The 17,520-nt window shown below is 37.5% G+C and overlaps 1 protein-coding gene across 1 annotated transcript; it reads right to left on the bottom strand.

Annotated features, from left to right (window-relative positions):
• Nucleotides 1–4,453: 4,453 nt before the first annotated feature.
• LOC139721991 (manganese-dependent ADP-ribose/CDP-alcohol diphosphatase-like) lies at nt 4,454–11,191 on the bottom strand. The gene is made up of 3 exons (XM_071633318.1): nt 10,947–11,191; nt 5,969–6,833; nt 4,454–5,186 (listed from the first exon to the last, which is right to left on the bottom strand). Exons 2-3 carry the CDS (start codon nt 6,777–6,779, stop codon nt 4,879–4,881), a joined length of 1,119 nt encoding a protein of 372 aa, XP_071489419.1. The 5' UTR covers nt 6,780–6,833; nt 10,947–11,191; the 3' UTR covers nt 4,454–4,878.
• Nucleotides 11,192–17,520: the final 6,329 nt, after the last annotated feature.

Raw genomic sequence — 17,520 nt, 5'->3', positions numbered from 1 at the left:
AAGCTCTGTACATGTCAAAGTCTATTCATAAATACTGACTTTACATCTACACACTCATCTCACCTTTTATTTTCATGAGGAATAATATAATAATTCCATCTTACATATGTACATCTTAAAAATGCCTTTAATATCAGCCAAAATAAGACCCAGGTGCAAATATATGACAATGTACAATATGTACAGAAGTTACAAATAACTCCATTAAATGCCACTGTAAAAGTGGAAATTTTCGTGGTGAGGAAATTTTTGCAAAAATATAAGTATGTGAATGTTTTGCACATCTATGTTCCATATTAATGAACGTGTTGATTCTCATTCATTAAAAACATGTGAAATTCATCTTACCCCAGCCGAGCACAAAAAAAAATTACTCACACGAAAATAACCACTTTTACAGTACTGCCCTGATCTGGTGAAGAAAAAAAAAGTAATTGCAGAGCAATGCAATCTATATTCCACATAGGATTCCAACCTACATTCCACTTAAAGCATACAACTTTCATTGAAATCAGTTATGGACTTTTTCACAGATCATGAAGCACTCATATTGGTAAAAACAAAACAGCAACACCGCATGTGCAACTGCAAAATCCCTGTATTAAACAAAATGTCAAAATCACTAATTTTCTTTTAGTGTATGCAACTTTACATTTGTAAAGTACCCATGTATCATGCTTTGTTGCAACATCTGCATCTCGAAGGCAGGTATAATCATTTGCGACTGCCGCTAAATCAAACTGAAAATGATTGTGATTTATGCAAGAGATTAACATGTGGGCATAACTGCAACTTTCCCTGAGGATATGATCCTCTGTGAAATACACAACACAACACAACACAACAAAACTTCAACCACATTTTCCCTTTTACCTTACATGTCACACATATTGTACCTCAAGTGTCTTGGCATTCTTCCAGCCTGACAATCAATATTAGTACCTCCACCTAGTGTAAGAATCAGCAGGCACAAGCCACGCATGAATCAGCACCCTGTTCACCATGTCTACTGTACCATGACAGCTGCAAAGTTTTCAGTTCATCTCTTTTCAAACATCTACATCATAGTCTACTTTGGGTTATACATGATTCCTTCCGCATGAAAGACAATGACAACAAAAAAGAGAACAACTGATGACCTGAAAATTAAATACAAAAAAAATGCCATAAAGCTGAGTGATCCTAAAATATTCCTTCTTTAACTCCCCACCCCATACACACACAATAACGAGAAACCATTACAATGGAAAGATATGCAAAGCTTTTCACCTAACAATATACAGACACTATAAGATTTTGTACATGCACATTGAAAAAAAAAAGACTACCATGGTGATGCACTTTGGGCTTTAAATTTGGACAGGATTATGAGAGGGTATTTTGAGAATACCACGGGTAGTGAATTGAACCGAATTAAATAGAATGATGATTTGTTTTACATAGCCACCTAAAGAGCTACATAGGAGCCTATAGAAATTGCACGAAATCCTGATTTCAGTAGAAATCATTGGAAATATCTTTAGACATAGAGCTTGCTGAACTTTGGACTAACTCTGGAGACATTTTGGGGTCAACAGGTGCAGCCAGCTAACTGATTCAGTTTTAATTAGATAAGATAGAGATAGCTGCAAGGGGTGGTCAGATCTCCGAATAATAAGTGGCTATATATATGCCTTCAAGATGATGCATCTGCCACAAATACACACACTGTCAAAGTGGAAACTCTTGCCCCCATTTTTCCCCCATTGTACAGGGCTTGTTTCAATGCTTTGACTTGATCTCTGATTTCAAGGATGAGAGTATTTTTATACTCGTTTTAATACCTCCCAAAAGTATTTCCCTTCCATCATTTTTGCACTAGTTTGGTCAAGTGCAAATTCAGCTCAAGTTAAAAAAAAAAAAACAACAAAGTTCTGTACAATTGGAAATTTTCGCGCATTTCATGCAACCAGAAACTAGCGCGAAAATGAAAGCAAGCGAATATTTTTGCTTGCCATATGTTCCAGTAGTTGATGTCTTGATTCCGCAGAATTAAAAACATGCGAAACTCTTCTTACCCAGCTGAATGTGAAAAATTAGTCGAACAAAAATATCCCCTTTTAAAGTAATCCAGGTTTACTGTGTACAGCTAAACAGACATACTGTATGTACTGCTCACACATCTCTTTAAAGTTCTCACATTTGCATGTACTCTACCTTTTTTATTTAAGTTTCTGTTAAATTTTTTACACATAAAAATTCTACACAGTAGAAGTAAATGTGTCAAAATAATGCATGTGCATATATCATAGTATAGTACACGATGCACACTCATATATACGCTATGTACACAAGAACTAATAGTGACTCTTTTTTACACCAACAATTGTACTCTACCTTTATTGGTTCAAATTTCTGTTGAATTTTTTACACATAAAAATTCTACACCGTAGAATTACAATGCACAAAATTAAGACACATTAAATATATATTTATATCTTATATATATATTTTTTTTTAAAATAATGCATGTGTGTAGCACATATACATGTATCACATGATGCACACTCGCTGATTGAGTAAGCTGATGTACATGTTGCATTTGAAGGCAAAGCAGACTGCCATTTCATTTCATGCAACAGTAACTTCACAAACAATGGCCTATAGATGCCATGTCGGTTGTTAGATGAACGTCATTGAAGCCTAGCAGGACACATGTAAACAATGTACTTTTCAAGACAGACAAAATGCATTGTTTTTTAGAGTTTCTCACTGACAATGGATACATGTATGTACATGTTCCATGTAGGTATCAAGGAAGGCAATTTTGCAGGGGATCAAGAGCAGAGATTGAAAAACAAGTTTTCAGACACAAAAACTGGAGCCCTTCAATATCCATGTTTTAAAGCATATTGTATATAGTTGCTACCAATCTTTCCACTTCAAAATACATAAAAATTGTACCTAGCGAATATACATGTACTAACTTCGAGGTAAAATAATGAGCGCCAAGAGCAGGCTACATATTAACCCGCAAAGTTGATTTTGCTACAATGTATAACACGCATTTCCAGTGGACACCTGCCAAAGTCTACTCTAGTCTAGCCTTCAACGGGTGAAGACACATATATTTTCACTACATGGAACTTGTTATCCTGGTTAACAATTGACTGTATAAAAGATAAGCCTTCCATACTGTACTTGCTAGATGTATTGTACATGCAAGCAGGGCCCGACATTAGCAGTGGCCCGGGGCCACTAAAAATTGACGTCAGACCACCAATTTTAAAAAATGGCTATCTCTTGGTGGTCCCATCAGACAAATAAGATTTAAAGTGGATTGTTATATTTCTTTTTATTGTGGGCTATTTCACTTCTTTGTTGGTCCACCAAAATGTCACATAATCAAGATTTTTAGTGGCCCAAACAGGCCACTGGAGAAAAGAGTTAGTGTTGAACCCTGATGTATGCGATTACAATTACATCATACACACATGTGTATGGTGTGTGTCTGTGTCTGTTCTTATATGTCTACATATCTGCCTGTCTGATAATCTCTAGATCTTTCTATCTGTGTTTTACGATGTGACAGTTTCCTGCATCATTTCCTTGTATCATGGCCCTTGGATTCTAAACAGATAACCAAACACATACACAGACTTCCTGTCTACTCCAGCTCTTGTCCTTTCAGCTACTAATAATTCCTTTAGTGACTAGTACCAGAGTTGCATATCCTGGGATGAGCCCAAGTTTTCTCAGACAATTCATTGCTGTATGAAGACACACACCATTTCATACACGATATGCCGTTAATTGTCCCTTGTTTATAAATGCCCCCAAAACAGATTATTTTAAGAACTCTTTTCATTATCAAGCTTCAAATATGTGGAATAATTTGCCAAATTTTATTCGAAATGCGCAGTCATTGTTTGTTTTCAAAAAATTATGCAGGGTACTCAGCATGATTGATAGGTTATGAAAGCATGCATAGAGATATATATAATGGAAAATGTATCAAAATCAGCTGAGATCTGTGTGTTTATGCTATATATCATTAAGTTCATTAAGGTTGTTTTTTTGTGTTTTTTTTTTGTTGTTGTTGCTATATGAAGAAATGATTGAAGTCCGAAATTTGAAGATATTGTATAATAATTGTAAGGAGGGGGGGGGGGTAGGTGAAGTGCCAATACTTTTCTGATTGCCCTATCAAGCTGCTTTTAAGCTGTAATCGTATTAATGTTTGAGTTTGTTTGTATTTTGTTTTGGAGTAGTGGTCGATTTGTAGTATAAGATATCTCATTGTTTGTACTTTGTTTTGATGTTCATGACATTTTTATCTGTACATAATGTGAGCAGGGCCCCTTGGTAGAACAGTTAACCAACTGAAAGGGCTACCCTGCTAAAAGAATATTGAAATAAATAAATAAATAAATGAATAACAAAAATGATAAAATCAACCTCCCCCTCAAAAAAAAAAAAAAATTTAAGACCTTACATTTATGATTTAACCCGTTGAGGATGATTTGATTTTCCTACAACATGCATTTCCCATAGACGCTTGCCCTAGTATACTCGGGACTCATCCTCAACGGGTTAAGGATACTTTTGAAAGGTTTGTCTTCAACATTTTGTGACACACTGACATGGCTTAAAAATCCCCTTGAGATTGAATGTAGTACCATAGAGCTAACACCCGTCAATGTTTCAACTGGTAACATGTTGGAGGCAAGAGTATGCAACCACCTACACTTTGTTACAACATCAAATGATCTCAATTACACTTGAGCAATAACTAACACATGGCTCAAAGACAAATGTTGAAATGCTTCAATACCTGAAGTTTAGACTACAAAGTCTCATGCAATGAGTACTGTGTACTCTTTTCTGCTGGGAAGGAATCTAGTCGGCCGAAGATGGCCTGAAGTTAAAATCCACCTTCCTTGGCATCTCTCCTTCCGTGTGCATGACCATTCCCCCGTCGCGCACGTCGAACGTCGCAAATGCATTGCTGCCCGGCCGGCACTCCACGATGGACGGGAGAACCAGGTGGTGGATGCCTACCTCGTCGCAGTGGTGGGCGTACTCGTGGGTGTGGCCAAAGAGAGTGGCCACCACACAGGGGCTGGCCCGGAGAATGTCCAGGACCTCCTGGTAGTTCCAGACCAGGCAATCCTCTAGGGTCACCTCTGGACAGATGGGTACATGACCTGCAAAGGGTGTGAAGTAGATGGAGATTGGGTGTGATGAGTACGTGAAGACTAGGGCAGTGTGATGAGATTCCAAGCAGCAAACATCATTCCTGCAAAGACAAAGTTTGCGATTCCTGGCAGAGAACTCCCCCCCCCCCCCCCCCCCCCTTAAAAAAGATAATAAATAAATCATCATCATCATCATCATAATTACAGGTAAGTAATGCCTTGAAACAACAAAGCAACCTGACAGGATATAATACATTGTATGCTCAGTTGCAAGAGTGAGATTGCAAATTGCATGATGAAACAATTTTTTTTTTATCAAACAAATCATAAAATCCCTAGTTTTGCTTTAAAAGAAACAGAAAAAACTACAGACATTCCAGTAATGGTAATGCCTAATGCCCCTTTCAGTATTTTTTTTTTCACATTAAGACCAGTATCTATGTTCCCTTTTAATGCAAGATCAAGTTAAACCTATCAATATATTTCTGTTTTGAGTTATAATTTGTCATTGTTGTACCTTACTACATTTTTAATCTCCTTTAGCAGTTAATTAACTTTATGTTGCAAATGTTGTGAAATACAAATAACTGCACTTTTTTTTTCCCTGAAAGTGCAGAAATAGAGTCCTTCCAGAAATATGGAACAAACAAATCAATCAGTCAATCAATCATATATCAATAAATCAATCTATGTAAATGGATTGAACCAATCAAGAACATTCTCTCAAGTTGTAATTCTCATGGGGGTAGAGTAAGTGTATAAAAAAATGGACATTGCAGCAAAACTCTTACCGAAGAGCATGACTTTCTCATTTTTTACTGATGCCTTGCTCAGCACGCCCTGCAGCCAGTCAAGCTGGGTGTTGCTGATGCCCCCGTTGTATTCAACGAAGCGCTTTTCAAGCCCTTCAAGGCCACTGTGGTCATAAAGGTCAGAGTTCTGGTTGTGTGCACAAAGAATGCTCAGGGCATCATCTTTGAGGGCACACTCACTGTCTCCGTAACCATGGATGGATATTTCAAACGTGTCCAGAATCACAAATCGGAAACCCTTGTGAGGACTGAAGTCGTAGTAGGCGGGCACTGTCTCTTCCAGGACCAGATCACAGTCTGCATTGGACTTGATACTCTGACTGTAATTTGTTTGCAGATCCACCCTGTGCAAATGCTGGTTGTGCGACACACTAGAGGAAGACAGCGACTTCTTGTAAGCTTGAGGGTGACACCGCTCAAGGTGCTTTTTTCCTGAGAAGAGGGGTCCGTTCAGCAGTTCATGCCGGCTGAAGTTGTACAGTTCGTGGTTACCCCAAGCATGGTGGAAATCCCCTTCAAAAGAGGCACACACGTTAAGGATGCTGTTCAGGACTTGACACGACTGCTCCTTTCCACCTTTCATGGCATTGAAGCCATCGAGGACATCGCCAAGTTGGACGACGACGGATGGCTTCTTGCTCCGGCTGTTCCAGAAGGCTACAGTGTCCTCCAGGCATTCAATGGCCTTGCGGTAGTAGCGGTTGGCCAGTGGCGGGCATATCCGGTCATCCAGATCTCCACACTGGACATCAGCAACAGCACCAAAACTGAAAGCAACATCTGAACCCATCTTGATGACTCTGGTACACTCACAACTCAGTCTGCTGTCTTGGAATCCTATGTCCTGCAGAAGAGCAGAAAAAGAAATGATTTTGTGTAAACTTGATCAAATGTAGAAGTACTGGAAGTTCTCTACAGGGCTAGACAAAATTTATACAGCATAAGCAGGGGCTACTTGAAAAAAAAAAGGGGGGCAGGGGCGCAAAACCCCAAGAAAGTCTAGTACTTTAAGGACAAGTCAACCTTCATATACATGTGGATTGAGTGAATGCAACAATATTTGTGGAACACATGAGTGAAAGTTTGGGGAAAATCCGACAATCCCTTTAAAAGTTATGATTTTTTTAAGTATCTGCGTAATCACTGCTGGATGAGAAGACTACTACAGTGTATGATGTCACACGTGTACCACGACATAAGGAAAATAAAAAGAGAATTTCACATTTCTTCAACTTGTTACTGACGTATGTTAAGGGTAATATTATTCCCCCTGCCTTCTGAAAGAGGGAAGTTGAGTGTTCTTTTGTTATGCGAGAAAAGTGAAAATATGTTGAATTTTCTTTATACTCTCTTTATATTGTTGTACACATGTGACATCACAAGCTATAGTAGTCTTCTCATCCAGCCGTGACTAAGTAGAAACTTCAAAAATTCATAACTTTTGAACGGATGGACCGATTTTCCTGAAACTCTCATTGATGTATTCTACTAATATTGCTGCATTCACACAACCTACATGTCTTTGAAGGTGAACTTGTCCCTTAATGTACATGCAAGTATGTGTCTTCACCTTTCCAGACAGGTATATCTTAAAGGTCTCAAAAAGAAAGCACTGGATTGGCAATGGTCCACATTTCACCATATCCAAGGGGTGCTAGTAGAGATCCAGTCACCATCAACAATGACAACTGCGTACCCCCCCCCCCCCCCCCCCCCCCGACACACAAGCCAGGAAACATTTAGCACTTTCCTTTTAAAAGAACAAAACAAACACAGCAGCGATGTCAAGCACAACATGATCACATGAACGTCGCGTGGCCATGTCAACAGCTTCATATGAACTTTAGGTCTACTTTTACACTGTACATCACATCATAAACTGTAAATTGTTTGTTTGTTTTTATTGTTCCATATTCCATGTTTCAACATATAAACCATAAACATTATAAAAGTTAAATACATTGTAGGTGAATTGTCAAGTATTGTGTATAGCAATTAAGACAACTCATGTCAAATATGAGGAATCTACATAGAAGCATTGTAGCTTGGAGGGTGTCGATTCCCAGATGCTGATATGACTTTATGAGATGAATTCTTACATTAAAGTTACAATTGAAAGGAATGACAATTTATGAAGTACAGAAATATAGATATCGAAGAATATAAAACAGAAAACAATGTTTGCAACACAAAACTTCTAGAGAGTGGCGTGATCATCCGAGCAAGGCACACGTCAGATACAATGACCGAAATACAAAGTATGCACATAGAAAGCTAAGAAGGATAGAAGAAATCGCTGTAGGTATGAATTCAGAAAAACTAATTTAAGTTAATGATTAAATGAATTCAGAGATTGAGATTGGATTATTTCTCCATCCAGGTCATTCCAGAATTTAGGTCCTGTGGAAGTTATCGTTTTGCACTTAAGCAGAAGACTGTACCGGTACCTACTGTACAAAGAATGTTTGTTTTATAGCAACAAGTGTAGTTCCACATCATATTCAACTATGTTCTCTAGAACTTCCATTTAATAAACCTTTCTAAATTATTTTCTAGGGGTGAATTCAGTCCAAGTTTTTAAAATAAAAAAAAAGCATGCTAGGGCGATCCAGAGCAGTCTGGAGGCTGAGCATACAGGCTACATCCACAGTTCAGACTGACCACTTCAAAAGCAAACTGTGCCATGAAGCATGTCATGATGTACACAGAAAAATCTGTCTGTCCCGAGGAGTTTTGTAACATTTTCTTTTTTGACATTTAAGGCTCTCCTCTGTATAGTGGGATTCTGTGAAGCCAGACGCAGTCTCCACGGAACATATCCCCAAACAAGATACAGACCGATTTTTCAGTCACGCCATGGCGGATCACCTAAATTGTGTGTTAGATGCAGAGCATGGCTGAGTGAACCATGTTGCTTTGAGTTTGAGTCTTTACTCTAGACCTACAGTGTAGTTTTAATAAATCATGTTGATATAGAATTTCTGGATCTCCATAAAAGTTAAGTGTAAGTTTGAAGTCTCAAACACTCACACACCATCTACACACAACTACCCCCTTAAGGGGTGTGTACAGTTCTGGTCGAGGTGAAGATTTAGCTTTGAACATTTTGTGAGATATTCAGAAATCACTCTATGAGATGTCAAGGAGCACGCATTTCTAAAGGGTATCAAAAGTTTATTCGATGAAAATCGGTTTTGAAATGCCTGAGATATCCAAAAACAAAGTGAAACAAAGAGATACTAATAAAGTTGGGGCATGTCGCCTTTTATTATTAGCACTTTTTTGGATATCTCAGCCATTTGAAAACCAATTTTCATCAAATAAACGTTGAATCCTTCTTAAAATTACATGCTCTTTCATATTTCATAACAGGCTTTTCATTATCTCACTTAGGAATGTTCAAAACATGAAACCCTACCTCAACCAGTACTGCACAGTCCCTTTAATGAAAACAGCAACAATTTAGCAATAGAGTTTTGAAAAAGGTATTTCTTAACCTTCATTAAACCATTGAGGACTGGCTGATTTTGCTACAACATGCAGTTCCCATAGACGCCTACCCGAGTATACTCGGGATCGTCCTTGCGCAACAGATTAACACATTTTTGGCTAACTTCTGTGTAAAAAATGAAAATGATCTGTTAAGTCCTGCATGAATAAGTATATTAGACAAATATAATGGTATTACCGGACAGCATGGTTACTCCGGACATGCACATTTTTGCGTACTACTGACATTCAATATGCTCAAGACTTTGTAGATAAGCCTCACAGAAAGTTGTATGGACCAAAATCATACCAAAAAAATGACATAAAAATTTAAAAACGTGAAGACATTCACATTTTACATTCAGATTTCGAAGAAGTTGTCGATTTTCACAAGGTTTTATCACGTGAACTGTTCGAAAAGTTCAAGTTAAACATTTTACCGTAAAATACGAAATTCAAGCCTCATTTGCAAATTTTTAATCTTTTTTTTTTTTTTGTCGTCCTCTCGGTAAGAATGTGTACGGTGATTTGCGGGTATAAATTGTGATTCTGGCGCAAGGGTAAGGTGCAAAAGACGTTGATTATTCCGTTACGAAAATCGTGTCCAGAATATCAGAGTATACATTACGATTATACACTGTGCAAAATGAAAACTTTTTGGAGAGGGGTATATTTGAAGTCTATTTTCCAAAAATGGGGTGATCAAATAATTTTCATAATTTTGCCAAATTCGTAATTTTCAGGATTCTGTGATTAATTGGAGCTATTCTTGACCGAAATTTAATCCTCGGAGTACGGAATTCAGAGCCACGAAAAAAAAAAAGCGTCCAGTGATACGATCAACTACCTCTCCTACTACTAGCCCGACCAGACGCCGTGCGCTAGTCGCGACTACACTTGTGTACAGCGACAGGGCTGTGTATAGTTACTCTCCTACATAAAAGACAAAATGGTCACTTTGCATGAGTCACAAGAGTCACTTTCGGCGGTCTGTTAGTGTTAGTGCAGGGAGGTGGGAAGAGAACATTCTGTTCTGTCGTTTCATCATCCAGCATTTGAACCCACCCACACTTGTCCTCACAATTTTTAATTGATGTTAGATAGGTCTATGCTATGTTAGACAAAATGTTATGGTGATTACAATTGGGGGAAACAGCTATCTATTTAACACGAGCCTTCATTCAGTTTATTGAAATAATTGACATTACTTTTAGGCATGCCTTACTTTTAATACTTGACTGTTCTTACTGAGCATGGCATAATAACAGAAACTCTACAGCTGGACAAAATATTTCAAAGCTTTTTTTAATCATTATCTACATGGGAGGTGTAACTGGTGACAAAGACCTCATTCCGATCCAAGATTCCCAATCAAAATACATGTACCGGTAAAATTTAGATGTAGTAGGTTCTACATTACACATCTAAGAGATCATTAGAGATCTATTGTCTATCTAGGCCTACTCACCTTCTTTTTAAATAGGTAGACAACCGGTTGACACAGTCAGCTCTCAGTTCTCAAGCCTTTTTGTTTGTTGGTAGTGAAAGTGGAGCAATCATCTTGCCTTGGTCATAGAGTCACAGCAATTGATGATCAGCCGATGCCAGTGATGGTAAACTACTTGGACAGCAGCAGCCCCCTAGCCCTAGCCTGCTGGCCCTATATTTTAGATCTGCTTGGAATCTAGTGGGGTTTTCTAAGTATTACGTTGCGTGATGGATGACGTGGGCTGATAGAAAAAGATTAAGGTAAACAAAGATAATGATAATGAAGTATGAAGCATGTAAGCACTAGAAGAGTAGAGTTCTAGTCTACAACGCGACGGCACTCGATCTCCCCAGCGCAGTCGGGTGAAACAGGGAGTAAGACCGAAGATTCACTGCGCGATGCTGAGTGTAATGTCTGATGACGAATGAAGGCTGTATCACTTGCCAGAGCAATCCACTTTCAATAAACTTGCAAATGTCGTGAATTTCAGCAGGCCTGGGCTTTAAGTCGATCTTGTTCTTGAGTACAAGCAGGAAGAAACACAGTCCGACGACAGATAAGGTTTTACAACTACAGTGTACATACGGTACAGTACAGTTGGGCCAGCGCCAACATCAACTTGATCGCACGACAGATCGGCGAGATAGGGGAATGCCGAACATCAGCTGTCCACGTGAATATCAGATGCGCAAACTGAGCTAGCTTATTTGAAGGTACGGGGCCCATTATTGTACAACGCTATCATTACCGACCGCGAATTTAAACACACGCGAAAAAGTCCGCACCGATGGAAACCGCGAAAGTTTCTGTACGCGAAAGAAACCACTTTTACAGTACTAGAGTACAATGCATTAGGTAAACAAAATAAAAGACAAGAAACGCACTGCTGTAGATTAGTCTATTTTTACAGACACAAACACACAGTTATGCTGCTAATAGTTCACTGCACCATTTTGTCCTGTGCATAAGGATAAAAGTGTTATAGAACTACACTGTAAAAACATCGGTGTTAGATTTAACACCATGGGTGTTAAATCTAACACCGATCAAACTTCAATAGAGGACCACACCCACAGGTGTAGAAAATGTATTGTGACGGTGTTAAAAGGTGTTCACCTGGCACTTTGTGGTGTTAATTTGACACTGTGGCTGGTGATATTTTTGACACTGCGCGAGAGTTAATTCAATAATGACACCGCATGGTGTTGATGATTTGATATTGGTGGTGTTAATTTCAATGGTATAACACCCGTCCAGCTTCAATAGGGGACCACACCAACTGGTGTTACTCTGATGTAAATGCGTTTTCACATTTTTTTCAAAAATCAAGTACTTTATCGGAAAATTCTTTATCGTCTTGTTGAAGTTCGAAATTAACAAGAAGTGCAGTAACTAAGAAACTATTCAAAAAACAATTTTAAATTTTGAAATGACACCCGGAGGTGTTAATCTAACACCATGAATGAGCACCAGAAATTTAACACCAGCTCGGTGTTTCATATTTAACACCGGACTTTTTGCAGTGCAGAGGGAAAACAGATGACTCTTTCACTTTTGAAGATAATCAAATGCCGTCTCGGGGAAAAAAAATGCTCTGTGTTTTATCAAACCCAGCAAAGGAAATGTTTCGATTTTCATTATTTTCCTCTTTTCTACACTCATTGAAATCAGCCATATTTTCCGTTCATTGAAATCTATTCCTTCACCAATTTCTCTCTATATACATTCACATTAGATCCTTTCTTTAGTCTTTAAGCATTTAGCTTGAAATTTGGCGCATGTGACCGCTGTCGTGCGTAGATGTGTATTTTTTTATTGTTTAGCAATGTGTTACTATGGTAACAGTTTTTTTTTACCAAAAAGCATACAGAAATTTGGTACATGTGACCGTTACAGTACAAAGATGTGCAAACGTAATTAATCTTTTGGTATTGTTGAATAGTGTGTTTCCATGATAATTGCTTATTTTGAACAAAGAACTCGGATACGAGTATTGTGGATTTAGCTAGCTCGCTGAGCTTTTGAGCGTTGTGGGGTGTTGGTTTGAGATTTGGCACATTGTGACCGCTATGTACATGCGCACATGCGCAAATTTATTCATTTATCCTTTTTCGTCATTGTTGAACAAAGTGTTGCCATGGTATCAGTATGTTTTGGATGAGGATTATACAAAAATTTTGGTTTGGCTAACTCTCTCAGTTTTTTTGAGTATTTGGTTTCGGATTTGATATGTGTGATCATTATGTTACCTATATAGATGTGAAAGATTTGATTTTTTTTTTATTGTTGGGAAATGTGATTCACGGTAACTCCATATTTTGAATGATAATCATTTATTATGATAATGTGATTTCAGTTTTTTTCAGACTTTTGGGCAATTGATTTGAAATTCGGCATACATGACTGTTATGATATGTGGGTGTGCACAATTCATCATTTGTTCACATTGAATTGGAAACATTGAGTCGTTGTGGTAACAGTATACAAATTAATTGTTAGCTGAGTTTACATTCTCGGTGTTTGATGGGGTATTAATCACATTGACTGATAGTTTTAGTTTCGATTTGTACACATGTGCTTCATTTTTATATTTATGCTGACGACAATGATGATTATGTTCTAAGAGGTTAGAGGCTTAGGGTTGGGGGTCGGGTGGAAATCCAGGAATCTCCTACATTTATGTTGACATTTTTTTTTCAGTTTTTGAAATTAATGTATGAATATATTTATAAATGAAGTCAAGGGTTGGATGATTATATTGGAAATTTATTGTGTTTTTATGTTTTGAAGTTTGATAAGGATTATGGAGTTAAGGAGTGGGGATCAGGGGTTGAGTGATAATTTTTTAATGCAAAGTTGTTAGATGTTTATTATCAACATGTGTGGGTTCACATGCCTATACGGGCAATGGTAAATGTATATACTTTTGTGAGCCCTGACCGTCATGTATAGTCTCCATTCATTTCATTTTCACATTGTGTAACGTGTACAGTACAGTGTATCCTTTGTAATGTTCATTCTTGTTTTTGTTTCATGTTGTGATGTTAATGATATGTATCCTATATTCTTTACCTGGTCGAATAAATAATAATAATAATAATAATAATAATAATAATATTGAGTGCAGTACAGTTAATTCATCTTAGTTTACTTCTTACTTCTTCTTTTTTTTTAGCATAGTCGATGTCATCCCTTATATAATCATCCCTTTGCTTAATTTTGTTGACAAAGTAGCACATGCTTTAGACAATCGGTCACATTTGATTGGTATCTTCCTGGACTTCTCCAAGGCCTTCGACACTATAAACCATGATATCTTACTCTACAAGTTGTCTCATTATGGTATACGTGGGAAGGCCTTGGAGTGGTTCAGGAGTTATCTAACTGATCGCAAACAATATGTATTTTTGAACAATCATAATTCTGATATGAGAGAACTGAAGTGTGGCGTGCCACAAGGTAGTTTATTGGGCCCACTATTGTTTGTTGTTTACATTAATGATTTTTGTGCTTCGTCAGATGTGTTATCGTTCATACTTTTTGCCGACGATTCAAATGTTTTTTACTCACAATATGAAGACCCAAATATTCTTGTGCAGACAGTTAATTCCGAATTAGAAAATGTATGTGAGTGGATAAAAGCAAATAAGTTGTCTTTGAATATCCAAAAAATATGCCTTTTAGCAACACTTTAATTTAGATATGGACATTTGTTTTGGTGACGCTGTCTTAGAAAGTGTTCCCCATATAAAGTTTCTCGGTGTTACAGTTGATAACAAACTTTCTTGGAAATTTCATATCGATGATGTTTGCAAGAAAAGTTCACGTAACATGGGTGTTATTAATAGATTAAAACTGTCTATTCCTCAACATTCGCTGTTAACATTGTATTCATCTTTGATATTGCCTTATTTAAATTATGGAATTTTGGTATGGGGAAACACGCATCAATTATTATTGGATAGGATTCTACTGTTACAAAAGAAGGCTCTTCGTGTTATTTGTAATACTGTCCCATATTCTCATACAGATCCTTTGTTTTTGGATAACAAGATTCTGAAAATTAACGATTTGTTCTTATTACAATTAGGGCAGTTTATGTATACTTATGATAATAATTGCCTCCCGTTTGTATTTAACTCCATGTTTATGCGTAACCGGACATACCATACCCAACTAGACAATCAAATGAATTTCATTTACCTCTGTTAAGAACCTTGTTAGCTCAACAGACTTTTATTTATGTAGGTCCAAGATTCTGGAACTCCCTTCCTATGGATATAAAAAATGCACCTTCATTGAATTCTTTTAAAACGAGATTGAAAATGCTTCTTTTGAAGTCTTATAATGTAACTGAATGTTTTTAATTTTGTAATATATTTTGTGAGCACGATATCATCTTCTCTTCTTTGACTGAAAGGCTGCATTCTCTTGAGGTATCACTTATTTTTACTACCTGGTAGTATTCTATACGTGCTCTCGTTCACTCGTCCTCACAGTTGAATCTCTTCCGCTGGAAAGCTGCTCGACAATATGTCACTTTCGAAAACACTTGGCTAATGGGCTTTCGCCCTTGGTGTATGCATCAACAAATTTTTGGTTTCTCTCTCTCTCTCTCTCTCTCTTCCTCTTTTCCCTGTTTGTTGTTTCTTTTTTTCACACTTTTGCTTTATTTTTTCTCTATTCCCCGCTTCCCCAGTTTCCCGCACTCTTTATAGTTGTAAGTTTTCACCCCATTTTCCCCCTTTCCCTCAGAGGTATCCACCGTGTTACAAGCTTAGTCTTTTGAGTGGGTACCTCCACTTTTTTCTCCTCAGTGTGTATAAGAGTGTATGTATCTTTATTTTACTGATCATGTAGACAAGAATATGTTGTTAATCCTGTCTGGTATATATTTACAACGATTCGCATGTCAAGTTCATGATATTGTTTCTTATACATTCTGTTGAAGAAAGAAAGTGAAAATAAAGTTTGAATTGAATTGAATTGAATAATATATTACGAAAATACAGGCGAAAAGGGACAGCCCATGTGTTATTCGTTGAATAATGAATTCAAATAGTCGTATAGCCTTAGAGCAACTTAAAAAAATGTTTGATACATAGTATTGATGCAGGGGCGGATCCAGGAATTCTCTAAAGGGGGGGGGGGGCACAACTATTCTGGTGTCACTTCCGGGTTTCATGTCTTTTTTTTTTCTTTTCATTTCTTCTATCTTTAATGGGGGTGGGGGGGGGGTGTGCGCCGGTTGCGCCCCCCTCTGGATCCGCCACTGAAAAGTAATAACAAGAAAAAAGAAAATATCCGGAGGACTGACGAACCAAATACCGGTAGGGGCCCATAATATCACCTGCTTCTCTTCAATCAGTCGAGTTTGAAAATCAAAACGGACGAATTCAAGATGATATTGCAAAAATGTGTCTCCCATCAAAATAACGAAAAAGAATAAAAAAAAAAAAACACTATAAATGGCCACCCCACGCTCTCACTTGATCCTTAATTGACTGAACTTATAAAAAGACCGGCAGTGAAACCCAGTATTAGATGATTTTAAAAAGTCAGTTTTAAACTATAAGGGATAAACGAAGCTAGATCTAACTCTGTTTCTGGTCCTAAATTTTGGAATTCTCTTGATCCGTCAGAAGCTCTATTTTTTGCTTACCTCTCACTTAAAATCATGGTTGTTTTGGGGGCGGTTTTTTTTTTTCAGATTGAAGTTCCTAATAGAACATAGCAGAACACTGCCCTTGCAATCACCCTAAATTCAGCCTTTTTAAAATTGTTTATCTAATTTTTAACTCTCTTTTACCTGGGAGAGCCCTATTATATGTGCATCTCATGCCTCAAAGGCGTTCAACTGCTGATTGTGACTGCCGTTGAGCTTCTCTGATTCCTTTCACAGTGTCCTGGCCTCTCTAATCCTGGATCTCCCCCATGCTCCCCACCCTCCCTCTCCATCTCTCTGAGTCTCTCTCTCTATCCCTCTCTCTCTCCCCTCGCTCTCTTTCTCTCTCTCTCTCTCTCTCTCTCTCTCTCTTACAAGAGCTGTCCTGTTTTTATTTGTGTGTACATAGGCCCTTACATTACTATTTGTCTTTCCGTTTTATGGCATCTTGCCTAATTTTGTCCATTCAGCACATGTTTATAAGGGTTAATAAGGAAACCACAAAATACGCTCTGTTTTAGATTGGCGTGCTCAGAACTATCCATTTCAAATCATTAGTCATTTTTTAAAAATATATTTGTCATGTAAAGACGTAACAAAGTACTGCATTTCATTTCGTGATATTTTCCTTCGGTAGAATTCTGTATTGATTTTCCTTTAGTCCTTCTTATAGTAAGCTCTCTGTGTCATTTAAATGTGCATTTTTTTAAATGAAATAAATTAAAGGAAAGGAAAATGTACGATGATATGGAAGAAGAATTGCTCTGAAATTAATATCAAATTTATACAGCTCAACTGCTCAAGATGCGATTTGCTGACCTAGTATTTATGTCGGTGCAAAAAGCTTCTCTACGTTGAATGTCCTAAGCTTATGCAAAACCGCTTTTT

Source organism: Diadema antillarum, unplaced genomic scaffold, assembly GCF_040938485.1.
Source record: "Diadema antillarum isolate AM-2024a unplaced genomic scaffold, OU_Dant_1.0 scf00000154, whole genome shotgun sequence".
Lineage (NCBI taxonomy): Eukaryota > Metazoa > Echinodermata > Echinoidea > Diadematoida > Diadematidae > Diadema > Diadema antillarum.
The sequence above is the reverse complement of the archived record's forward strand: the minus strand, read 5'-3'. Positions and strand labels throughout refer to the sequence as shown.

Excerpts from the sequence above, each read along its gene's own strand:
- LOC139721991 (XM_071633318.1), bottom strand. The coding sequence starts at position 6,779 with ATGGGTTCAGATGTTGCTTTCAGTTTTGGTGCTGTTGCTGATGTCCAG. Across the intron at positions 5,187-5,968 it reads TGAGAAAGTCATGCTCTTCG|GTCATGTACCCATCTGTCCA; the intron begins GTAAGAGTTTTG and ends CACCCTTTGCAG.